Source organism: Centroberyx affinis, unplaced genomic scaffold, assembly GCF_046629955.1.
Source record: "Centroberyx affinis isolate AG114_WGS23_722 - 3 ecotype Tasmania unplaced genomic scaffold, CSIRO-AGI_Caff_v1 ptg000124l_1, whole genome shotgun sequence".
NCBI lineage: Eukaryota > Metazoa > Chordata > Actinopteri > Beryciformes > Berycidae > Centroberyx > Centroberyx affinis.
This window is the reverse complement of record NW_027278825.1, coordinates 94,831-120,151: the sequence shown is the minus strand read 5'-3', so window position 1 is coordinate 120,151 and position 25,321 is coordinate 94,831. Positions and strand designations below refer to the sequence as shown.

The 25,321-nt window shown below is 42.7% G+C and overlaps 2 protein-coding genes across 3 annotated transcripts in view; one reads left to right on the top strand and one right to left on the bottom strand.

The window, feature by feature from the left end:
- adcy7 (adenylate cyclase 7) overlaps positions 1 to 11,916 on the top strand; it is a 57,297-nt gene extending 45,381 nt beyond the window's left edge. The window contains exons 17-27 of the mRNA XM_071529246.1: positions 96 to 180; positions 873 to 1,010; positions 1,165 to 1,272; positions 1,458 to 1,645; positions 2,126 to 2,237; positions 3,136 to 3,294; positions 5,471 to 5,617; positions 5,943 to 6,050; positions 6,761 to 6,875; positions 8,688 to 8,812; positions 10,378 to 11,916. Coding sequence (XP_071385347.1) covers positions 96 to 180; positions 873 to 1,010; positions 1,165 to 1,272; positions 1,458 to 1,645; positions 2,126 to 2,237; positions 3,136 to 3,294; positions 5,471 to 5,617; positions 5,943 to 6,050; positions 6,761 to 6,875; positions 8,688 to 8,812; positions 10,378 to 10,524 — 1,432 coding nt within the window. The 3' untranslated portion in view covers positions 10,525 to 11,916. The remainder of the gene's footprint in view (positions 1 to 95; positions 181 to 872; positions 1,011 to 1,164; positions 1,273 to 1,457; positions 1,646 to 2,125; positions 2,238 to 3,135; positions 3,295 to 5,470; positions 5,618 to 5,942; positions 6,051 to 6,760; positions 6,876 to 8,687; positions 8,813 to 10,377) is intronic.
- A 40-nt stretch (positions 11,917 to 11,956) lies between these two features.
- brd7 (bromodomain containing 7) lies at positions 11,957 to 24,655 on the bottom strand. Of its 2 annotated transcripts, none has more exons than XM_071529257.1 (17): positions 24,547 to 24,655; positions 23,964 to 24,163; positions 23,529 to 23,625; positions 23,370 to 23,427; positions 22,989 to 23,133; positions 21,379 to 21,489; positions 20,542 to 20,711; positions 18,938 to 19,052; positions 16,943 to 17,018; positions 16,739 to 16,846; positions 16,466 to 16,601; positions 16,021 to 16,135; positions 15,725 to 15,781; positions 14,878 to 14,977; positions 13,440 to 13,583; positions 12,432 to 12,572; positions 11,957 to 12,132 (listed from the first exon to the last, which is right to left on the bottom strand). In XM_071529257.1, exons 1-17 carry the CDS (start codon positions 24,593 to 24,595, stop codon positions 12,062 to 12,064), a joined length of 1,893 nt encoding a protein of 630 aa, XP_071385358.1. In that variant the 5' UTR covers positions 24,596 to 24,655; the 3' UTR covers positions 11,957 to 12,061. The 2 variants fall into 2 exon arrangements, with proteins under 2 accessions (XP_071385358.1, XP_071385367.1); XM_071529266.1 differs by having other exon boundaries at positions 15,725 to 15,769.
- Between the last annotated feature and the right edge of the window lie 666 nt (positions 24,656 to 25,321).

Sequence of the window (25,321 nt, the reverse complement as noted above, 5' to 3'; positions counted from 1 at the left end):
AAAATACATAATAAAGATGCCATTACTTGTACTTACGGGAAAGAGTGGCACTGGCCGCTAATGTTTGATGTCCTCTTTGTCTTAATCTCTCTAAGTCGGAAGATGTTGGGGATGTCATTTGGAGTGCTGGTCTGTGTCCTCCTGCTGACCCTGGCCATCTGTTTCGCAGGTCACTTACAGGTCAGTAGGACTCATTTAGCTGATGCTCATATTCAGAGTGACTTACAATGTGTACAACAGTAGAAAATGCTCAAATCAGGCAAACAGTCATTGTCGTCTCAACATCTGGACATCATGATCGACAAACAACAACCATCTACCCACATTTAGGAGGCCTAAGGCAGTAGGGATAAATATCCTTATAGCTGTTTTCTTGGCAGTAGTGAGAGGAAAAAAAAAACGTAAATTCCTAGACTGCCAACATCACACGCAACCAGTCAGAAGAGGTGCAAGGGTCAAAGATGCAACACACACGTAACAGTGAGAATGGCCATATGTGATAGGGAAGTGCTGGGTAAAGAAATAATGCCTGTGTGTGTGTGTGTGTGTGTCTCACTGTACCAGAATTAGTGAGTGTGGGCGTGGAAACATGCTTTCTTGCATGTTATGGAAGCTATCCATTCCACTCACTGGGCTCCAGCCTTCTGCAGCTGCCCAGCTGGCCCTGGTGCATGACACCTTACATTCAGTCATGACAGGCAGTGTGATCTACACACTCAGACAGATTCCTTCACTGGAAATAGCCGGTGCTAAGTGAGTCAGTCACACATGATGTCTGCAGACGGATGACTGTATAAACGTCACGCGCTCCTCGTACTTGTTTGATTCCATCCCTCCTCGTCTTTCCTCTCCCTTCCCTCCGTCCCGTCCAGCGGCTGTTTCCAGAGAAGCTGTCGAGCTGCCAGTGGCTGCCAGCTGTGTCGGAGGCGGTGGTGAAGCAGCCGTGTGTGCGCCTCCCTCTGGCCACCATCACCACCGCGGTCATCGTCATCCTGGCGGTTTTCAACCTGGTAAGACTACGCTTCCACCACTTTGAGCGCTGGTAGAATGTCATCACATGCTCTGCTATTTATAGATGTACTACACTTCATAGCTGAAATACCAAACTTCAAAGCCCACTGTCCAGTGGCTGCGTGTCAGTCAAATCCTTTTACTCCCCCTCAGTGCTTCATCAGGACAGATTTGACAAAATGTTCCGGCGATAGTGCTGACCGGCTTTATGCAAATAACTCCCATGAGCAGCGACCTGACGAAGATCTCTTCTACCTGCCTGTGAGTGATCGCTTTGTTAAACACACAAAATGATAAAATGACAAAATTGTAATGTTCAAGAGTCCATTCATACATTACAACTATTTATTCTATTTATTCCTAACTTTTAAGTATACTTGAACTATCACTTTGATACATTAACCAAGCCAGGTCTAACTCCCATCCCCCGTCTCTCTCTCCCTCAGTACTCTGTCTACAGCTGCATCCTGTCTCTCATTGCGTGTGGAGTCTTCCTCAGGGTGAGCTTTGAGCTCAAAGTGCTCTTCCTCACCCTGGCCTCCACAGCCTACTACATCATCATCCTCAGCTGCAAGAGGAGGCTCTTCGTGGCCTATGGACACATCCTCTATCATGGCGAGTTGAACTGCAGCAGGTGGGACTGAACTCTGGATGTCAATCCTGTATCCTGTGTAGTGTTTTCTGTGAGGAGGTGGGTGAGGAGCTGAGAGGGGGAAGGGGGATGTTAGTGCATTACAGGATATGAGTAGTAATTTAACATTAGTCACTCTCTTAGATTTCATGCATCCTCTAGTTTAATCTCATTAACATCAGCTCTTATTCCCTTGTGTATTTCAGAGGAAGGCTAGGTGGTGGAAACAAAACCAATTGGAATTACATTTAAAGCATATAAATGACATCTTATCTCTTATCAGAACCGTTTACAGTGACCGCCACAGTATGATAATCTTAAATTCCTTGATTACCAACATCATTAGGCAACCAGGGTCAAAGACACAGAGAACTAACAAAAGATGTTACAATTATTCCTGCATCCCTAAAATGACCATGTATGAATAGGTGAAACACTTAAATGAAACTGACGTCCAACCATGAATTCCCCTTTGTGCTACAGCATTGAAGATGAATCCGTCCTGGATGAACTTGGCCTGGTTAAACACCCCCAGGTGATGAGCTGCATATATATCACCCTGTTCCTGGTCACTATGCTCATCATCTCACAACAGGTAAGGAGAATGCTCTTCACCCCATTTCCCTTCCATTTTTATCCCTTATTTCCCATACAGATACACACAAAGGTGCATTCAAACAACAATAAAAAAGCATCCTAACGGCATGCATCCTCCATTCATGTATTCCTATCCAAACCCTGTATTTCAGAGTCATCGGTGAACCAAAACTAAACATCTGTTTTGTATTTTTGTCAGCCTGTCATGATTTTATCTGCGGCATCTTTTATAAATTTTGTCTGGCACTGCTGTCCACAAACTGTAAAACGAAAGGAATTAATAACTTTGTATTGCTTACAGGCATAAAGACAGACTGATAGCATTCCTATAGAGTTAATGGTGCCTCGCAAGTACCTGGATGGCAGATGTGTAACCTTTCGTTCCTAACCTTTCGTACATTCCTCCTCCATAGCCCTTTCTTCTGCTCTCTTTTCTCTACAGCAAGTGCAAATGTTTTTACATGGAGGGACAAGGGTCTAAAACTGACACGGGCGCTGAGCGATGTGGCTTTAACTATTAGATGTGTAACAAGTAGCGATCAGCTTCTTGCGTCTTATGTTATGGTTGAGTTTGTCAATTTGCCTTGAAATAGCAAGTCTTATCAAAATAATTTCTCAAATGTAATTAGATATCATCCAAACAGCCCAAGTAGAATATCTCATCACTCTCTGGAACTCTTCAGAGGCCAAAAACAGATTTGAGGAGGACCACATTAGTCCTTCGGACCCTACATTAACCAGTTTTATTCTATAGGAAGAGCGTTACCCACTCAGTTTCCCCACCCACATTTTCCCAGCCAGTCCAGGGATTCAAACCAACAATTCAAACCTCCTTCTTCCTCTGCTCCATCCCTTCTTCCTCTGCCTCATCCTCACCACACGTCTCTGTCTCCTAGAACGAGTCCTGCTTCCGCCAGGACTTCCTGCTGAAGAACAAGAACCACACGGAGCAGGACGAGATCGAGACCAGGGAGAACCTGAACCGCCTGCTGCTGGAGAACGTGCTGCCGGCCCACGTGGCTGCGCTGTTTGTCGGGGAGAATAAAAAGAACGAGGTGGGACTCCACTCAAACTCTTTACTTAATGAGAAGTACAAGGTAGGCACCCCGGGTTAGGGGTGGATTTCTGAGGCCAACATGCCCCCCCATCTCCTCCCTCCACCTCTCCCATCACTCCACTGGCTCTCATTGGCACGTTTGGTGACTTTGACACCGGTACACGGTTGACATGAAATTGGGCTTACCAGCAAAGTAATGTGGTCACTACGTACTGTTTGGTTTGTGGTCAAGGGAAAAAAACGCCCCAATGGGAAACCTGCAAAACATGGATCGCTTCGTATCATAATCTGTGCCTCACTTGATTCAACCGTCATTCTGCCCCGCATTTCAAATGATGGATTGCAGCATCATCATCATTATTTGTCGACATTATAGAGACAGAGCCACTCAAATTATACATTGCCAAAAGCACCCAACTAAAGTGCATGTGTCATTTTGCAAAATGTAAACAAAAATTAGGCATTTGTCACTACTTGAAATATTCTCAGTGTTCTATGTGCAACCCTGTGACCGCGACTTGTTGAAATATAAGCTAGTTATTTTGTTCTCTAATGTGATCACAACAAAAGAGATTATATTTTCTCTGTCTTTCACATACAAGGGAATAAGGGAAATGAGATTTTAACAATCTCATAACAGAAAGCCGAGCATGACTCCAGTGATGTCGGTGTCCCCAAAATGTTGAGTAAGATTTAAGATTGACGAGGATATAAATAAAAATAGATATAGAATAGTTTTTGATGGCTCGAATTGTCACTATGCCTCGCTACTGAAAAATTTACAGATGTTTGCAGTTCAAATTTGCAGTGCAAGAGAGCATATTGGCAGGGTGTGCAAATGTGCCTCAATGGCTATTCACATTATCAGCTTTACAGATGGCTACTGTTTTTCCAAGTATGTGCAAGTAATGTATGTCCAACAATATATTCTGGTCTCGTGCATAAACACAGGGCAGATTGTGCAAGCAGGGCAGATGTACAGAGCAGTGTAGAGCGTGGAGAGAGATTTACCGATCTAAAAATAAAATTGGAAGTAATTCTAAATGTCAATCTGTACAATGACCTCACTTGCACTCTAGGAAGTTAAGCTGTCGTCACGGGGGCATGAACAATCTGTCACCCGTCACTCACAGAGAAACTCTTTGACTTGACATACAGTGACAAAGGAGTCTGCTTATACAGGAGCTCGTCAAGCTGTCTTTTGTATTGTGGGAAATCTGTTTGTGGTTAATTTTTGTTCCTGGAGGCCGGCCGGCGTATCTCGAGGAGTATCTTGTGTTGTTAAATGCTTGATGCACAGTGCTCGCATTGTCACATCACTCGAATATGTCTCATATGATGAAGAGTGTGGGAAACATGAGCAAATTGTCTGTTTTTTTTGCTCTTGAGTGAAACATGATACACATTCAGAGTGCTAGCTGTTTCCTGGTATGAGTCATCAAGATATTTTTGACAATGGCTCTCTTGAAGAGGTGAGACCTGATGACACAGGCTGTCATATCTCATGCATTGACCTGACCTGAAACCCAGTCTTTGACAGAAGTGGCTCTGTGCTCTGATGCCTTCCAATGTTCTTGCAACAAACTTTCCACAAACTTTCCCTCTGTCTGTTTTGTGTGTGTGTGTGTGTGTGTGTGTGTGTGTGCTGGTTGCTTCTTCTTGATTACTTGTACAATAACCAGAGGTGGAAAGAGTACTGGAAAGTGTTGCTTAAGTTGCTTAAGATGTTACTTGACTCTGTAAGAGTAATTGTTTGGAAAATTACACAAGTAAAAGCTTGAAAATTTCCTCCCCTGATTACTACTCATTTTGGTATGGTACTATAATATACAATTTGCCCAATCAGCCCAAAGTTTGTGGATTGTCTCTTTCTAATCACATCAGCAGAGCTAGTTTTGATTATGGGAGGTAAAGTCCAGAATAGCTGTTATGAGGTAAATCACAGAACACATTGCTTTCACTAATCTCATGTGTAGAAATAAAACTTACTTACATTAAAGTGGGAGTAAACACTTGAAAACATATTCAAGTAAAAGTAATTGTAGTCAAAAAAGTAGTGTTGCTTAAAAAAGCCCAAAACAAGTAGTTACTTTCCACTTCTGGCATATAACCCTACACTTCTCCTTGGTACAATTACTCATTGTGCTTCTCGTATTTTGCCTTTTGTCCAATAGGATCTCTACTATAAGTCCTATGACTGTGTGTGTGTGATGTTCGCCTCCGTGCCGGATTTCAAGGAGTTTTACACCGAGTGCGACATCAACAAGGAGGGCCTGGAGTGCCTGAGGCTTCTCAACGAGATCATCGCCGACTTTGACGAGGTCAGGCAGAGAAACGGGAGAAAGCGAAACCTCTATCTTTCATCCTAAGTCCTTATTTCTTTACCAAGTACTTCCCTATTATACATGACGGAAATATCTGTTTCATCTCTGCACTGTGGGTTTGACAGATCGGTTGCTTATAACGTTGCTGATTAGGAACTTATTCTACTCTTGGAATCATTACAAGTCCCTCGGCTAAATGGCGAAAATGTAAATGTCAACGGGAATAAATAAATGATGAAAGAAGGAATGAGTGACTAATCAGGCAACATGCCCAAATGCACACGACTCATATTTCTATTCTGTTTTTCCCCTAACGCAACAGCTGCTGTCCAAGCCAAAGTTCAGTGGCGTGGAGAAGATCAAGACAATTGGCAGCACGTACATGGCCGCCGCGGGGCTGAGCGGGACGCCCGGCCAGGAGAACAATCAGGTGGAGTAGCAGTGCTTTGGACCAGGGCCACACCTTTCTCAGCATTTGTTTTAAACCACTTGAAGCGCCAGATGGGTGGGGTTAACCACATCAGGACAATCCAGATACTGTCAATAACTAAACTTAAGAATGTTTTTTTTGTCACGGTTTAATGCGTGTCTTCCTGGCACTCATGGCATTTCTTAACACTTAATGTATGTAATTTCTTGGATGGTTTTATCCAAAGTGCCTGGCAGTATCGGTGCCATTTTTTTTACCGCTGAGCACAATGTGGCAAATCCCACCAATCTGGAACCTTAGTATGGAAAAACAAACCATCAAAGGTATTTGAAAGTACTATTGGACCCAGGTCTTCTGAATAGTGATTGATTGATTGATTGATTGATTGATTGACAGACATTATTTCGGTGTCATGCACCCTGCATGCTCAGATCACATGAGCTTTAAAGACTCATCCATACATCACATCGCAGTTTGGTGTAACAAATATTTTCCTCCACAAACTCAAATAAAATACGATGCATATTTCCCTTTTCTCCAGGCTTTGTGCCACATACAATCCACCTTTTCAGCATGTCTCAAGACTCTCATGATTATTTTACCAAAAGAAATGACCAGAAATAGAAGTCATTTTGCACACAAAACATAAAACATGTCCTAGTCATATTTTGCATGTTGAATGACGCTGCTGTGCCTCTGTGTTCTCTCAGGACAGGGAGAGACAGCAGGCCCAGATAGGGAACATGGTGGAGTTTGCCATCGCGTTAATTGGCAAGCTGGATGGCATCAACCGGCATTCCTTCAATAGTTTTCGGCTCCGCGTGGGTGAGTAGGTGTAGCCGCTCGGCAGCTTCGGCATAAATTTACCACATTTGACTGACTAAAATCTGCACTGCACTGCATCCAGTACTATCAGTGCAGACACATTAACCAACAGGTTGCCTTGGTTACACGGTGCATGAAAGGCATTTAGGTTAATGGTCTTAGAGTCAACGAGGGCAATATTAGAGTCATCATAATGTCTTAGATCAGGGTTTTATATCATTTTATATCAAATTCATAGCATGCATTATGGTGTGCTGGTGCAAGTTTCTTCTAGTTTCACGATGGAGTTCCTAGTTTACCCATCTTTTTTACTATAACATTACATCATCTTATCATCTTTTGAATTAATACTTCATCTTCCCCTCCCTGCTAAATCATACTCACTTACATGCTTTGTCTCCTTGCTCTAATATGCTCTTGTCTGAAGTAAAGAAAATCCTTTCTCCCTCTCTGCTCTTATTTGCCTTATGTCCTTTCTTAGTGCTTCTCTGTAATATATGATCATTCTAGGGTGGCAGGAGTATTTTGTTTAATCCATTGTCAGGGAACTATGACTGATATTTGCACTATTTACTGGCTGCTTGTAATGTTGGTGATCTAGGAACTTGTTTACCATTGCACTCAAGTTGCTCTGGATAAGTGCACCAGCTAAATGTTTAAAATGTATAAGGTAAATGTAAATGCTTAAAATGTATAAAGTAAATGTCAAAACCCAGTTGTGCGTCTGACTAAACTTTGCCCGTCTGTTGTGTCTGCAGTGCTGACATACAGTCATTCCAGACGGTTTATTCTCTCCAAGTCTTAGATAAAACATTTACAGTTCTTGGGAGATAAAAACACACATAACTCCTGGCCATAAACACTGAAAGTTGTTCCAGAGAGCGGCGTAACGGCGCTCTTATCCACAGCTGTGTCAAGACACACCGTGCCGGGGAAATTAAATCCACTAAATTCCTCTCTTGAAAGACATTTTTATTAAAAAGCAGTAATGTGTTTAGCGTCTGTATCGTTTCTTTGACCGGTGACAGTTTTCTGCCCGCGCTATGAGAGTGTTGCTTCAGGTTTCCATATGAAGGGATTAAAGTGGTAATCTGTAAATTTCTTTGTTTTTTCTTGATTTTGGTGACACCTTTGGTGATAAGCGGTCATTGCTTTGGTGTTTTGCACGCAATGGAGGCACTGAGCCAACATACTGTGATAATAAATACACTCAGTGTAGACTGCGGCTTCTTATATTCCTTCTACCTCCTTATATTTATTCCATAAACGCTGCTGTTGCCTCTGTAAACATAAAACGCATCACAGCACACATATTTTTCCCCAGCAAAAAGGGACTCCCTCATAGGTGTTTAAAACAGCAAATGTTAAAGTTTTCATGAAGTGTCTACAGGTTGAATGACTACTGTATGGTAGCAATTGGTGATGCACAGTAGCAAAACACACATTTATTTAGAGGAAGAACTTGCAGATTATTACTTTAAATCCAAAAAACGGCATACAGAAAATTTTGGTGAAATTTTGCTACCCAAAATTCATCCATCCATATATCAAAAACACAAATGATTCTAAACAGACATATGTTGTCTAAAGAGACTTTAATAAGTAACCCATTATGTGCTTTATGTTCACAGCAGTAATGTGTGGTTTGTGGTTGATATATTGTTTTGGAAAGAAACTCTTCACTGGGATAAGATACTGTCACTGTGCATGATACAGACTTTTTTAAATAAAATTTTTCTTTATCTTGAATTGAGGCTAGTTGGCTGTGCCCCTCTCTTCACCCAGCCTCATGCCCCTGTTGTTGCTCCACAGGTATTAACCACGGGCCGGTGATAGCGGGGGTGATCGGGGCGAGGAAGCCTCAGTACGACATCTGGGGCAACACGGTCAATGTGGCCAGCAGGATGGAGAGTACCGGGGAGCTGGGCAAGATCCAGGTACATTCAGCCTGTCCAGCAGGCAAACAGCAGCACCTCGTTTGGTGCTTTTTAAAGGTCAAAGGTTGTGACCAGAGGTTAGATTTCATATCCATAAAAGTTGTACCCATATGTATTAGCAACAATAGCTTTGGTGGGACAGCAGATAAATAAAGTTATTACTGAGTTATTTTTTTAACTTTTATTTTAGTTTCACTACTCACACAGTTACTGCTCTTTGGCTTTGCACAGTAAATCTCACCTAAACCATGGCTGCATTTACAAAGATCCAGTTTCTAACTCTTCGCGGACCAAATCTGATCTCTCTGTGACTGTCTAAACAGGGACAGATGATATGAAATCAGATTTTCCCACATTTAGTCATGAGATGTGATGTGTGTCCCTGTGTTAACGCAGACTGTTCCTCTGCATGGCACTAGAACGATCGTAAATTTAGGGTTTAACTGGGGGAAACGACTTAATCCACTTTGCCAATGTTGAAGGCGGCTTTCCCAAAACGTCCTGCTGCTATAACAATAAAGGCTTTATAACGTTTGCTCACAAGAGTACCATGACTCCTTTAAAAAAATATATGCTGTCATGAAGTTGTAAGGTGATAAACTTTGAAGACAGTCAGGTGATGAACTTTGTTATTCCTGCTGTCAAGAACAGTGCACTTTGTTCCACCACACATGAATGCGGGTCTAACAACTGAAGCATTAGACGTGGAACCATGTAATTCCAATTTGTGTTTTCAGATGAGTGATGTTACCAAATTATGTCTGACTCCATGACTCGAAGTACAGGGTTCAGCAGGGTGGCAGAGGGAGACTATCCTTCAACCAGAGGATCAGGATTTAAAGTCCCCATGAAATGAACTCCCATTACTCCCGTTTACTTCCTGGAAAACCGTGTATCTTTAATGGTGACCATACACCTCTTTGACGATTTAGTCCCCCCCAAAAATTATTTTGTTGTATATTTATATCAAAATCTCATTAGTCTTACTTCCTGGAAAGCGAAAAATCTTTAGTGATGACTTCATCGTGTACCAGGAGGCGACAAATATTCCAACCAATGAAACTATCACAGATTTTTGAACAGTCCCACCCCTCTGCCTTACTCTCCCTAACTGATGTCCAATTGGTTTACACTTTTGGATGATCTCTCCCTGAGCTATGTCCCGCCCCAACATCCTCTTTCAACACGAAATACATCACATTAAGGAAGCAAGATGCTCTCAAAATGTGGTTTGAGAGCAAGCATCCACCCCGCTGAAGTGTCCTTGAGCAAAACACTGAATCCCTACCAGCTCCAGTGCTGCTTTTCTGTAGCCTGACCTCTGACCTCCCTGCAACAAGTCAATGTCACTGCAGGAGTCAGTAAACTATCATCATTATTACGCTGGGTGCTCAAAATGGCCTTATAGTGTCCTTTGAAGGCTTCAGTCACTCCACCCCAAGTGTTACTGGAGCCACAGAAGCTTTAATTTGTTGATGTTTTGACTAGTGTTCCCGTCTGTGTGTTCCTGTCTGTGCGTTCCCGTCTGTGCGTTCCCGTCTGTGTGTTCCTGTCTGTACTCCCAGGTGACCGAGGAGACGTCGTCCGTCCTGCAGAAGCTGGGCTACTCCTGCGAGTGTCGAGGCTTCATCAACGTCAAGGGGAAAGGGGAGCTGAAGACCTTCTTTGTGTGTACGGACATGAGCAAGCAGCAGGGCATGGGCCTGAGCTGAGGCCAGGCGCGCCACAGTGGACTCCAAGCCCGACACACACACACACACACACACACACACTTCACAGAGACCCGGGTACACTAGTCGAGAGTTTACACACTCCCCCGCGTGCCGCGAGTGTCCAGACAGACCCCGTCCTACAACGCACCGGTGTTTTGTTTCGGATATGGAGGCTTACTGAGGAGCTGCTGCCTTGCTGTGCGGTGGGTGTGATTGTGACTGTGGTTGGGACCTGTTGGAGTCACCGGGATTCGGCAGTCGTGGATCGCATGCTGGAAAGATGTACATACACTTGACATCTTTTTCTATTCATCAACACGTTTATGTCCAGTGATCGGTCACTTTTGTACTTTTTCTTCTGTCTTTAACTTAGATGTTGTTTGTGACGGACAAATGTGTATTGTACTAATGCCAAATACACTTGTAATCCCTGAAGAAGACCACTTTGGTCCTTTTGAGAAAAAAACAAAACGTCTTCTTTCTAAATCTAAAATAAGGTTCTACAATACGACAGATTCTACTCGGATCATATTTTGGAGGCCATCCTGTATGGTTTTCCTGTTTGAAAAGGGGTTTGGATACTCTGCTCTGTTACTGTGTAATGGGCAAGATGTGTGTGAAGCCAAGCTGCTTCACAAACAGACTGTACAACTATGATGTCGCAAAGAAGTGCTAGATATAAAAAGGAGAAAAAAAAACGTATCTCGCTTCTTCAAATGTTCTTGGGACACATTCAGATTAAAAAATAATAATAATAATTATGTTTTTCAGGTTTTCACTTTCTGGCCAAGCTGCAAAATCTAAACTCACTATATCCTCAGAAATTAATGATCATATGGTTTCTTTTTTTACCTCTCATTACAGTTACTTAGGCATTGGTCCTCTAGTGAGGTTTAAGTTTGTAATCAAATTTTTGTGAAAATTATGAGCAGTTCCAGCTTGGCCAGAAAGTAACAACCATTTATTAATACATGTATGAAAGGATATTTGTTGAGGAAGAGTTTCAGGAAGAAATCCATGTTGTGCTGTGTGTCATCCGTTAGTTGTAGTGTTCTTTATTCTGCAACATCAACCCCCGATGTGTCTTACGCTGCCTGTCTGCCAACATGCTGCAATGAGGGAATCTGTGATGCTCTCCTCGGTGTCCTTAAGTCTGTTTAGATCTTACTATCAGTCTGCTGTGACTGTTTTTCTGGCTACAGCTCTAATGATCACCTGCATTGATCTGCATCGCTCTCTGTGCCTCAGAAAACTTGATTGGTCTTGTGGCCTTATCTTTTGACTGCCATCTCATCTGTAATTATGGTTGCATAATAATGTATTGGCCTTCATGTGAACAAATGTGAGTTTGAATTTTGTACAGTTCTGGAATGTAATAAATGTTTTCATAAGTTTGTGGTTTGTAGTAACGCGTTCCAAAACACCCGGGGGTTTATATAAAAGAGGTTTATTGATTGAAATGCATACAAATGTCACACAAAAAGCACCCTTTGTACAAAACGTGAGTTATGAAACTGTCGGCGTGGTTGGAGTTTCGTTACACAGCGACGACGGGAACACCTTCCTGACAACCAGACACCGTCTCCATGGGCTCAGCCGTCTCCTGCACTGAAAATGATATTCAATGGTGTAACTTTCAGTGTGTTGATTTTCTACTGACATGCATTTGTAACCTTCAGTAATAGATTAATTCAGGATTTGACAAATAACTGACAAATCATTTTTAAATCAATCAATATCCAAGAATCCAGGGACGCAGTTGGAAAATAATGGGAGTTGTATGTAGGAAAAAAGACAAATCCAAAGTACAAAACTGTTTCAACATGTCAGTCTTTGTCCATTTGTATTCCTTGTAAATTCAGTAAAGTTGGTTGTAACTGAAGCTGTTAGTACAGCAGGGTGTTTACCTGTAGTGAGGTCTATGAAGGGCCCGGCTGGTTCTGGAGGTAGAGAGATGCCCATGGCCTTCCTGATGCCGTAGACGCTGCTGACGTCACACGGGGCGACCTGCCCGGTCAGCGCCGTCAAGTTCCCCGTCACCTTCTCAGCTGTAGAGGGGAGGAAGTGGAACGTTATCAAGGCAAGATTAATAGGGGCAAATAAACAGAAATGTATATATGGGATAGGTCTCGTTTTCTACACTAAAATGGGCAATCCCTTTGTATTTTCTCTTTACTGAGACGATAGGGGAGACAGAAGAGGCTTTTCTGGTCGATCCTACGATAGGGGAGATAAGTGGCTCTAGAGGCTCGGCTTTTAAAATAATATGTGACATTTTCATTTAAATAAATGTCTGTTTTGCTACTTTATTGCTGTTGATTCGAGCTATATCCAGTTCATGAGAGCTATTAAATTAGCTGTTCCAAACACCCGGTGTCAGGTAGGTTTTTCCCAGGAAAAATCCTCTGGTGCAAAGGAGGTGATGCGTTTTATGTTACCAACAGTTTGTTTGGAATAAATAGAAGAAGAACTGGGTAGTTAGCATGAGCAGTGATAGCCACCATGGCTGAACAGACAAAGAACAGAGCGCCACCTACAGAAACTCAAACTCCACCAACAGAAAATCCAAGGAAAAAGACGTCACAGTACTGGACACACTGTTGACAGGTGATCTCTGGGAAGAGCAGTGCAGAAACACAACAGCAATAAGCGCTGAGCACCAAAGATGTCATCAAACCCAAAAAGACATGGATCTCGCACATAAACTAATTTAACCAACAGATCTCTGGGAACGAGGTCCGTCGCAACGATCTGAATCGGACTCGCGGTCTAAGGAGGGGGAATTCCTTTCTGAAGCCCGGAGATAAACCACATCTGCGTGGGCTGGAGGTAAAGAGGGTGTTGTTGGTGGTCTACAGCTGGGGGCGAGGGCCTGAGCGGAGGAACAAAGGGGCCATGCATCGCAAGGCTCTTACCCAGCTGCAGCTCCTTGGCGGTGGGGGCCAGCAAGCAGATCATGTTAGGTAGCTGCTTGGCACTCAGACGCTCCTTCTGTGCTTCCTGCAACTCACGGAGGAGCTTTGTAGTCTCGTCCAATTTCTGCTGGAAGTGCAGGGCCTCTGTGATGAGAGGGGGGGAAAAACACACACACACACACACAGAGTTGGTACTTCCTCTACGTTCCTCCAGTTACCTCCTGGTAATTCCTCCTGTCCTTGGTTACATGTATTCAACACAATAGGTCCATTCTTTCTGAACCCCCGATATGGATCCCCCTCAATCTTTCTGTTGTCTTTGTTTCCTACATTAATCTCTGACAGTGCTGAGAAACCAGACAGCCTTTTGGGAAAAAAATTATAAAAAAAAAAAAACTTTGTTAATGGGCTTTTAGAAAGGTCTGAGAGGATTCATAATGGGATGCTCAGTGACTAATGGCTCATCTAACTGCTTTAGATGAAGGTTGACTTTTTTATTTCAGATTGCCTGCATTGCCATAGTGTACACAAGGTAATTGGGAGTTTGTTTGTTCACATATTCCTCTAAGACACATATACTGACGCTGTTCACAAAATGGGTTACAGCACAGAGGCAGCCAGGACAGACCAGGTCAGAGTTTAGTGTCTTCCTCAAGGACACTTTGAGGATGTCAATTGAGTGGGGTCTTTAGAAACGTATTTAGAAATGCAGACAGCATGTACAAATGTTGCACAAAAAATTATCTACTTTGTTACATAACAAAATGTGCTTTCACATTATTATTATTTGTTTTTAAACTTTATTTATCCATGGGTGGTTGGCGGAGCCTGCATGCTCTCATTCAGCACTGCCCCGTTTAACATTCATAGTTACGCACATTCACACCTAGGAGCTGCCCAGTGCCACCACAGTCTTCTACTGTCGGCCTGCTGGAGCTGTTTCAGTGTCTTGCCCAAGGCGTAGTTGAGGGAGGAGCAATGAGGACTTCTTATTCCTTTTCCTTCAAAAATGCCGTCAAAATGTTGTCTAATGTAGTCTAAATGTAGTTCAAATGTTGTGTAGTGGATTATATTATAGTATAGTCTTGTGTATTGTATTGTCCTGTTGCGCTGTGGTCGGAAGGAACGCCATTCCATTCCTCTATATTCTGGGCACTGTATATGGTTGAATGACAATAAATCTGTTTGACTTGACTTGAGGTTTTAGAACTGGGATCAGGATTGAAACGTTTCCAACAATGCTCAGCTCTAGGTATAAAAGGTCCAACTTTGGCTGTGTGCTGTCTGGTATGGAGCGTTCTCTCTCTGTCATATGTGTATATATATATTTACCCTTTTGCGTGTAACATATTTTCTCCATCTGATCAGATTTGCAAATTTGGCTTTAATTGTTTTCGTGTGACCTAAATTATACTTATTAAGTTTGACTGGATTTTACCCCCAGAGAGTTCCTCGGCAGACTGCTGGCCCAGGCCCAGGCTGATCACAGAACTCAGGGAGTCCAGCCTGTTGCTACTGGTTGCTTCAGGTTCAGCTACCTGAGAAAGAAGGGAAAAAACCAACAAAAAACAAATTTAGTCAGATTAGAAAAATTAAATCCATAGAAGACAGCTGACAGTTTGTGGGAACATCCAGGCCCTTTTGAAGCCTTTTTAGTCACGCTGCTTTCTAGATCCAATAAAATCAAATATAATGAAAAGCTGCAACACCCGAGCATGAGGATAAACTGGAGAGCGGCCAAGCACAGCAAACAGCCAGGACAGAGGGTTGCTGTGTGCCTGACGGAGCGGCCTGTACTTCAGTTTCCTCCACTGCTGTGAGGGGCGATTCAGCGGCCCGGCCGATGGGCACGGAAAGAAAACTTTTCCAAATCTCCAATACTGGGAATTGAGTGTGACCGAACGGGACCGGCCTTAGCGGGGGGGTGAAGTGACGGGAGCTGTGTTTTGAAGGGAAATGTTTGTTCCATGTGGGGATGGGTCACAGGCGGGTGCCTGCCGTGTTGACACAGCTGGACGCTGCAGCAGACGTAGACAGGCTGTCTATAATGACAAAATGAAATAAAGAATCCGCACATGACGTAAAATCAAGACCACGTGCTTTAGTGCCACACCAAACAACGGCATGGCAAGAGGTCCTCTCCCACAACTTCCTGGAGGATCAAACACTGTTTGTGTGATGAGGGCAGACTGCACGGGTTTTGCATTACATATCATTTACTGATATTTCTCATTTTCGATCTGACTTCTACTTTCATTTTATTTATATAGTGGGACACGTCTCACCTCCATGTCGTCCTTGTTCGGATGTGTTTTTGCTGGCTCTTCCACCTGTTGGACAGTCAGAAAGAAAAAAAATAGTATACTTTCAAATGCATGGACACATACAGTATATATATATATATATATATATATATATTATATAAGCATGTAAGATACATGGTTCTAAATTTCAGAAGCATAATGCTAAAAAAAAAGGTTTTCATGTTTCTACATTTCTCCTCATTTAAACTTTGTTGGAAAAAATTAACCTAAGTGCTCTAATCAACTTAGAGCACTTAGATATGAAAGTAGAAGCTTACTGGCTCTGTGTTCTTGAGGGTTTTGGAATGCTCCCCATTCGTCATGGCATCCAGAAGATTGTCTGCCAGTTTGTATGTGTACTCCTCTGATTTGGCCAGGAAGTCTGTGATGCTGCTAATCTCACACACACACACACACACACGCAAGTTACACACATTTACTGCTAGTGTTCTCCTTCATAAGTAGCAGAGGGTTACAAACAGAATCACTTTATTCCCCATGTATAACGAGAGGGGAGCGTCTTGGTGGGGAGATGTTGACAACCCCGGTACAAAGTATGAGAATTCACGGCTTGAAATCGGATCAGCGGACTGAGCCAGAGCCCGCGGCCAACAGTGGCAGAACTCTGGAACATCTGGAGGCTAATCAGCCAGGAATGCCTTAAGTGAGGTTTTGTGTAAATGTCACAGATCCAGGGTGCATTACTGCCCGTACTGCTCATACCTCTCGGGGGCCTGGGGGCTAGACTCCTCGCCGTACAAAGAGTAGATAAGGTCAGAATCCTCCTTGCTGATATTGGCGAAGCTGGAGTCGTAGGTGGGTGCGTAGGAGGTGAACGGCCCGTAGTTCATGTAGGACACTGTGGAGATTGTGTTACACACAGGCAGCTCATCATCAGTCATGCACACTGAATCAGAAGGGAGTGGGGGGGGGGGGGCTCAGAGTTGAAGACTATACGAAAGAATCCAGAAATGTAGAGGCGGTGCGGTATCTTACCTGGAGTGATCCTGTTCCTCTTGTCCTCCCTGAAGCCCTGCAGGGTGTTGACGCCGCTCTGCAGTCGGTTGGACATCATGCCCAGCTTCACAGGACAGTAGCCCACATCTGCAACAGCAAACAGTTGAGCAACAGTTACCAACTCTCGCCTATTCTCTCTCCGTCTCTTTTTGTTTGGCGGCCGGCGGCCCCGTTTGTACTTACCTCCCGCTGATAGATCTGCAGGGTTGAGGATGGCCAGGGTGGTCGAGCCATCGGTCTTCCGCCTCGCAAACTCCAGCTACAAGACAGCAAATGAAATGTGGGCTGAGAACTAACTTGGTGATCTGTTATGGCATGTCGGTGAAATATTTATTAAAGGAGAGTGGCAAAATGCAGATAGAATGTAAAAAAGCCAAGGGAGACACAGAGATCCTAGGCCAACAGATGAGTATCTTAACACTTCACCATCACTGTGTCTGCCTTAACAAACAACTAGTTGTAAGTGTTGATGTTTAATGACTTCGGCCTGGAGGAACAAAACACATATCTGAAAGGGATGCCGTGTCATGAATGAGTAAACTGCTTATGAAAGTTTCACACATGGAGGTATTCCCAGGCCGCATGTGATTCAACAACCAGAGATTGTTCAGGGTTGAGCGCCCATGTATTCAATGGGGTTGGGCGATATGTTAAAATTTTCCAACCGGTCACCGTCAGCCCATCAACCGGCGATTGCCGATATATTCGCGCAGGTGTGTGTGCGGCGCGCGCAGGGTGCGGGGGAGTCCCCCCACTCCCCACACGCCATCTTCAGCGAACAATCATGGAAGAGCTTGTTGCCAAAAGAATACAAAATCCTCTATTTGGGATTATTTTGGTTTTAAATCGGACCAAACTGGCAAGCCGAAGGACCTAAATGAAGTAATTTGCCGTCTTTGCAAACGAGTAGTGCCGGCAAAAGATTGAACAGCTGTCCGACACTATTTGAAAAAGAGTCCGATGGCGTCAGATGAAGGACGCAGCCTCCAAATGAACAAACAGGTGAGGATAACATATTATGCTATTAAATGATCAGGGTGCACAACTGCACATACAGCTTTTGGTCTAGTTCTCAAATATGATTTATGAATTGACGTTGCTTTTCAGCACCAATCGATCGGACAGCAACCACTAAAGACGGCTTAATTTACTCACTGCCCGTTTTGTGAAAGGAGCTAGGATCCACACACACACACACACACACACACACACACACACACACACACACACACACACACACACACACACACACACACACACACACACACACACACACACACACACACACACACACACACACACACACACGGCCTCCTAGGCGTCAGAGAGTTTGATGAGACACATTGGAATGTGTCCAAAATCAGGAGAAATCTTCAATACAGACTCATGAAATGAGTCATGAAAAATGGATTTTAAGTAACCAGTCTTGTCAGCATTAATTTGACATTTTGACGACCTGTTTTTATATCTTTGGATATATGCATGTAATACTTTGATATTTGTATTCTCCTTTGTATTTTTTCCTATGAAATGTGCTGTTGTGTGTGTGTGTGTATACTAAATTGGTTAATCATATATGCTTAGGTATTTTAATTATCATCACAATAGTAAAGGTCTAGTTATATTTATCCATTCTGGTCCTAACTCGATAATTATGTTCTATTTAATTGTTTCATTCATACATTCATTCATTATAAAGAGCTTGGTGAAGACAAATAATTGACTAAAACTAAAATGTTGAGGCATCCCTTTAACCTGTTAGATCAGGTGGCAGTCGTGGGAAAAATAACCGTTGATTACATTCTGAATATATGGAAAGCCACGAGAAGCACTTGATAAATGTGAACTTGCAAGTGTTGGGGTGCCTCAAACATTTCAAACAATATTCAAACACATTTTCATATTCAAATACATTTGAATATGAAAATGATACATATCTCATCTGGGTAAAAAACCTGGACTACCTGAAGTTAATTACAGAAAATCTCTAAAACAAATAATCTCCTATATGAAAGTGTTAATATTTTCTCAACCAAGGGCTTTAACTACCCACTATCCTTTAAAATAATACCATGATTTATTTGCATTTTGTGCCATCACAATTTTGTAAGATTAGGTGTCACGTTACTTGTAATGGTGGATCTCTGGTTTTGGACCAGTTTATCGGTGGTTTCTCACCTCACACTGCAGCACTCTGTTGGACAGCTTTCCTCCAGACTCCTCAATGACCTTGCGAATCTCCTCCAGCTCTTTCTCTGCCTTCAGCGCCTCATCCTTGGAGTCCTTGTCCTGTCTGCAAAGGAAACACAAATTGAGAGATGGCAGATGAGACACTTTGACCTTGAATGAAACGGTTTTACTTTGTAGCAATCAAAAACTGCATGCATACAGCAGAGTGCAGAGTACAGCAGAGCTGCTTTGGGTTATAATGAAAGGCAAACTGCGTGAGCGCTTCTCTCCATTAACACCTACGTTCTACTTTCCTTCCTTTGATAACCTATCTGTAAGCGCTTTGTTAATGTCAATAAACAACATTAAGATTTAGTACACAATATCAACTTCTTTTTTTTTTTTTTTAACTCTCTATTTTAATTTATTCATGTACACTGTAGGTCTAGGAGGAACGGTATTTCATTCTTGATTGTACGTAAGTGCAAGAAAAAATGACAATAAAGAATCTTGAATCTTTTGCAAGACAAAACATGAAAAGTGCCTGACTCAGTTTCCTCTGTCAAAATGTTTTTATGTAATTCCTTTGACAATCTACCACAGCTAAAATGTGATTTTAATCGTCAGTCAATGTTACACCTTTGAGCAACAACGCCCTGGCTGAAAAGACTATTTATCCACTGATGTCAAAGACGTACGGTGAAGGCAAGACCCAGCATGCTCCGAGGCATTCCTCACATTCTCAGCCTCCAGCCTCACGGTGGAAAGAACTGATTCACTAAAGACTCACAGGAAAACACGCCCACAGAAATCAACACTGTTCATGGACTTGCCAACAGAGTGGGAAATTGCCTCCATCCACATGCTGCTGATTTTTGGCTCTGGCTGGTTATCTAAGTTATCTCGTCTTTGGTCGCCTTGCCATATAACCGATCGCTGTTTCAGCTTTCGTTTCTGTTTTTAAAATCTTTGTGACTGTAGCAGGTAAGCTGGCGACGATAGCCAATGGACAAAAAAAAAAGAAACATGTTTCCTGCCCTGCTCATCAACTTCAGGGACGGCACTGGGCCATTTCCTCACTGACACGTGTGTTTGGGAGATGAGCAGCAAGATACAGACCTCTAAATGCAACTGCCTAATCTAAACTCATGCTGGGAAGGTTATACTGCTTCCTCACTTCACCTATCTGTATAGTTTGTGTACATATATAGTTTGTATTTTGTACTGTTGTTGGTGTTAGCTGGAATATTGTGATAACCCATGCCATAATTGATTTGTATGTATGTTTAAGCATATCTATATCTATGTATACATTTATTATCATTTGTGATGCTGACTAAAATCTTTGAAAAGGACAGCATAAACACAAGAACATGATGCTCCAAACACCAAATCAAACACTAGACTGATTAGCCAAGAGGGGTGCATTGATTTTCTATTGAGTTCAAGCTTCAGCAAAAATAACCTGAACTCCTGCACAAGGCTTTGAAGTGGGTAAAGTATTAAATACATAATCATGATTATTCTCTTCCTGAATAGAAGGAATTGTTGTCATTTCAAGTGTGCCTTAAATCAACATGTGTGACTTGTGCCAAGTCAACAGGGTAAAAGACCTGGGTGTGCTGGGGGTCTGGGACCTCTCGCTGGCATCCGTGGACATGGGCTCCTCTCTGTTCTGGTCCAGGCTCGAGCCCCCTTCCTCCTCAGTCTTCCCTGGCTTGTTGGCAGAAGGGTCCAGTCCAGACATGAAGTCTATGCTCTGCCTCAGGCTCTGTAGCCTCTCCTACAGGAAACAGAATTTAGAATTTCTTCATTTGCACATATTAGAACACGGACAAACTATCACAAGTGAATTGGATGAACAAAACTTAACAGGCAGAGGAAATTTAACATATATGAACACAACCAAACTGCAAAAATGGTAAGCAAAGAGAAGTGAATAATTTGCTAGATAAAAGAGAATAGTTTCAATAACTAGTTAGTGACAACATGACTCAGTGGTGATTCGTGACCTTCCTGGGAACTATATGAAGCTATCTGCTGCCCTCTGCTGTTCAATTATTAGTTTTAGGGAGTTTGTCCCATTGGTCAACTTACCCATTAAGTGATGTGAACATAGACACCAAATCATCCAAAAAAAACATAACTGTGGCTACATCAGCTACATTGAGTTAATGATACTTATTTTTTTGTTGTTAATTTATGAATCTACAAGCCATATAATAAAATCCACTAAAAACTTTTTATTAGTAAAAGGTCAGTCTCTGTATTTTGGATGATGCTAGTTGTCTACGATCACTTAACATAGTGTGTGCTGAAGTGATATCATAAAACACTGGAGCAAATGATCTACCGGGGACACATGGATGATTTTGGTGTCTATGTAAGTTGACCAATGGGGCAAAAACTTGGTATATTAAGAAGCCTCTCTTCTATCTTCAGTTTCATACCGGGCTCAAGATCTTCATTCCGGAGTGCAGCAGTTTCCGGGCGGCTTTATGGTAGATTGTCTCAGGTTTGTTGTAAATCATGGCATTCTCACACATGATCCTGAAATCCACCTGCATCAACAATACAAGACACATCAAACATTTACATTTGCCAACATGACAAATGAAACAGCAAACTCATGGCTTGGTGCACACTATGGTTTTGGGGGAAACTGTCTGGTAGTGTTTGGTGGGGGGTAAATGGCAAACACAACAGAGTAAGGGCAGGATTTTCCCTCTAAAGGCTCATTTATGCTCCCTTTGCGTCCAAAAATAAATACGTCCGTTTCAAACGATGTAACCGTCACTGCCCACATACTTCCGTGCGTCCTTTACGTTGGCATGGATGTTAAGCAATACATCCAGTAGAGGGCAGTAGAGAGTCAAAAGTTTCTGTCCACCGTCGCCATGTTCATTGTGAACAACAAACAACATGGGTGCATCCCAAGTCTCTTAAATTGCATCCACGTTTCCCTCACTTGCATCTTTTCCAAGGAAACCATGCGATGTGGATTAAATAAACGTAATTTAGGTTCCCCATGTTCTTGCATTAACGTTATATGTCAAAAAGCATAAAATAACGGGCATTTACACTTGTACTGTTTCTCTGCCATCTCGTTCAAATTTGCCAGATGTAGGGGCGGAGAATTGACGTCATGGCGTTCAGCTGAAAGTCTTCCAGGAAGGCTGCTCTCGTGTCTCCTTGCTCATAGCTCCTCAGAGATCCCTCCTCGCTCCTCGCTCCTCGGAGCAGAAATAAGAGCTTTGGGACGACCTTCAAAATGACGGACCAGAACGACTTCCGGTTCAAGCGAGGATCGAGGAGCGAGGAAATATCAAATAAGAGACTTGGGATGCACCCCATGTCTTCGTCGTGTCTCGCTTGAACTATTGGCTACACTGCCCCCACGATTTCCGGTGGTACTGCGGTGGTACGGCTCCGTTTCGTCCGTATCCGTAAGCTTTCAGATAACGTGCACAAATACGGACGAAATGAACGCAGAGTACAGACAGAACACTCCGTCCGTATCCGTATACGTATTTAACGTTGAGCATAATTGAGCCTTCACAATCAACATGATTAACCTTTTCCAAGTTGCAATTATATGATTCACCTTATATCCAGTTGTGTGTGTGCGTGTGTGTGTATTATGTAGGGCTGCAACTAACGATTATTTTCGTTGTCGATTAATCTGTCGATTATTTTCTCGATTAATCGTTTAGTTGTTTGGTCTATAAAATGTCAGAAAATGGTGAAAAATGTTGATCAGTGTTTCCCAAAGCCCAAGATGACGTCCTCAAATGTCTTGTTTTGTCCACAACCCAAAGATATTCAGTTTACTGTCATAGAGGAGTAAAGAAACCAGAAAATATTCATATTTAAGAAGCTGGAATCAGAGAATTTTGACTTATTTTTCTTAAAAAATTACTCAAACCGATGAATCGATTATCAAAATAGTTGGCGATTAATTTAATAGTTGACAACTAATCGACTAATCGATTAATCGTTGCAGCTCTAGTATTATGTACTTTATATAGTTACATCCCATGTGTACAGTGCAGACAGATACCTTGAGTTCCTCCAGTGACTGGTAACACTCTTTCTTTACTCTGTCCTTCATCGTACTGAAGTCCATGGGCCGCTTGATGATCGAAGAGTAGCCAGGCGCAATGAGGTCAGTCACCGGGAATGAGAAAAATGCACTGGGGTCTTTCCTACAGAAAAAAGACAAACACATAATTTATTTACAGAACCACACATAACATTGATATGACGTCTTCTATATAAAACAATGAAGAGGAAAGGAGTGTTGTGTCAGTTAGGCAATGCCAAGCACCCAGAGGAGACTTGCTGCTGCCTAAGCTGATGGACATCCAAACAAACAAATAAACAAGAGGAAAAACAATATATCATATCACAACATATCACAATTCACAATTCAACACTGCACCTTTGGAGCTGTCTGATGAGCTGGTTCAAAGCTTCCTGGAGAGGGGTCTGTTCTTTTTCTGCAAAGAAGAATAAAAAACCCATATCAAAAATGTAGGCAAAGGGTCAAGGAAAATAAAGGACAGATACAGATTGCAAACAAGTGGCAGCTTGGCATTACCTTCCAATTTATTCAGCTCTGAACGGATAGGAGTTCTGCTCTGGTCTCGGTCATCCCAGTCTCCATCTGCATCCTGTCCTTTTTTCTTCTTCGTCATCTAACATTACACACAAAGGCCATTAAATGTAACAGTTGAAACTAGGGTGGCAAGGTGGCTCAGCGGTGAGAGAGACTGTCCCATGACTGGAAGGTCCCAGGTACAATCCCCACAAGAACCAAATGTATTCTCCATCAACAGCTAGGTTTCCTTGAAGAAAACACTGAACCCCACTCATGCTATGTTGCTGTGGATGAGTCAGAGCTAACGCCCTAAATTTAAAGTGTAAACTGAACCCTTCCACCTACCAACTGTCACGAGCATTATCACTTAACTACTACCGATCGATAAATAAAACAAACACAGCTATCCCATCTACAAATAGTAGAAAGCGTTACCTTTTTCTTTCCCTTGTCATCATCTGGTGATCCAAAGCTCCTCTCTTTGTCGTCCTTCTTCTTCTTTTTCTTCTTCTTGTCCTTGGGTTTGTCGTAGTCCGCCGGTTGTTCGTCGTAAAATTTATCAAGACTTGAGCTTCCCGTCGTCACCTCGTTTCCAGCAACTTTTAAAACCAACTTCAACGGTCTCTCTCCGTACTCTGCAGAAAACAAGTAGCGAACAAGTACGTTAACGTATCAATAGATAACTGATATCAGTGACAGGTGATATGCTGGTAACGGTACCATTTAGCTAGCAAGTGCTACAATGAAGCCCTAGCCTGACTTAATTTTACACGGCGATCTCAAATCTGTTTATTTTCATGGCTGCCCGAAGTATTTACCTAATGACTGAAACGTGTGGGAAACAACTAAACCAGTCCAGTAGCTAGCTTTAGCAGTGCGCTAATTATGATTTGTTCATGTTAAGAGTCGTGCTAGCACGGCTAACAAGCGCGAATCCGGGGATTCTAGCAAATGCAGTTAAACACATTTGAAAACAATTAAAGGGCAAAAGTCCTTGAGCTATCTGCAAAGGAGTTACCTTCGTAGCCGTGCTTTTCCGACTTATGCTTTTTGTGCTTCTTGCCCATTGTTTATTGTTTTGATGTAGCACCAGGCAGTTGTTCTTTCTTTGTGCTCTCTGTCCTGGCGGAAGCAGAACAGGGTGACTCTTCCTGAGGGTCAGGGTGAGCAGCGCCACCTGCTGGCTGGGCGGGGAAAACTTGGGCTCATGCGTTGATCTTTATCGCCACTAGGGAGCGTAATAAGCATAGCATTTCAGTCATGGACCAAACCTTGCAAAACTTTGATCCTATGATGGAGTATCCCCGTGAGTCCCGATTTTTAACTATACATCATTAGTTAGCACCTTTTAAAAACGAGGCTTTGACATAAAATAATTAGAAGGTACAGAAAATTCCTGAAAACACCTTCGCTGAAGCACAAGGGACATCAGGGTGGCCTATTGTTCAGAGAGACTATCTCTCAACCTGAGGACCCAGGTTCAAGCATCCACCCTGCTGAAGTGTCTTTGAGTCAGACACTAAATCCCTCCCAGCTCCAGGGCTGCTGTTTTATAGCTGATTCTGCATCAGGGGCAAGTGAATAGAGAAATCTCCCTATGAGAATTAATAAGCTATGACATTATAATGATAATAAATATTGGCATGCAAGCTCAAGGCCAATCGACATGTATGTCAGGCTGCATCCATTGCTCTCACAGGCTGACAGCACTAGTATTGTCTTAACAGACACCTGCTTTAAAATTCAATGTTTTGGGACAATTATTATTCATTTGCACTCCTTTTCTTAGACCT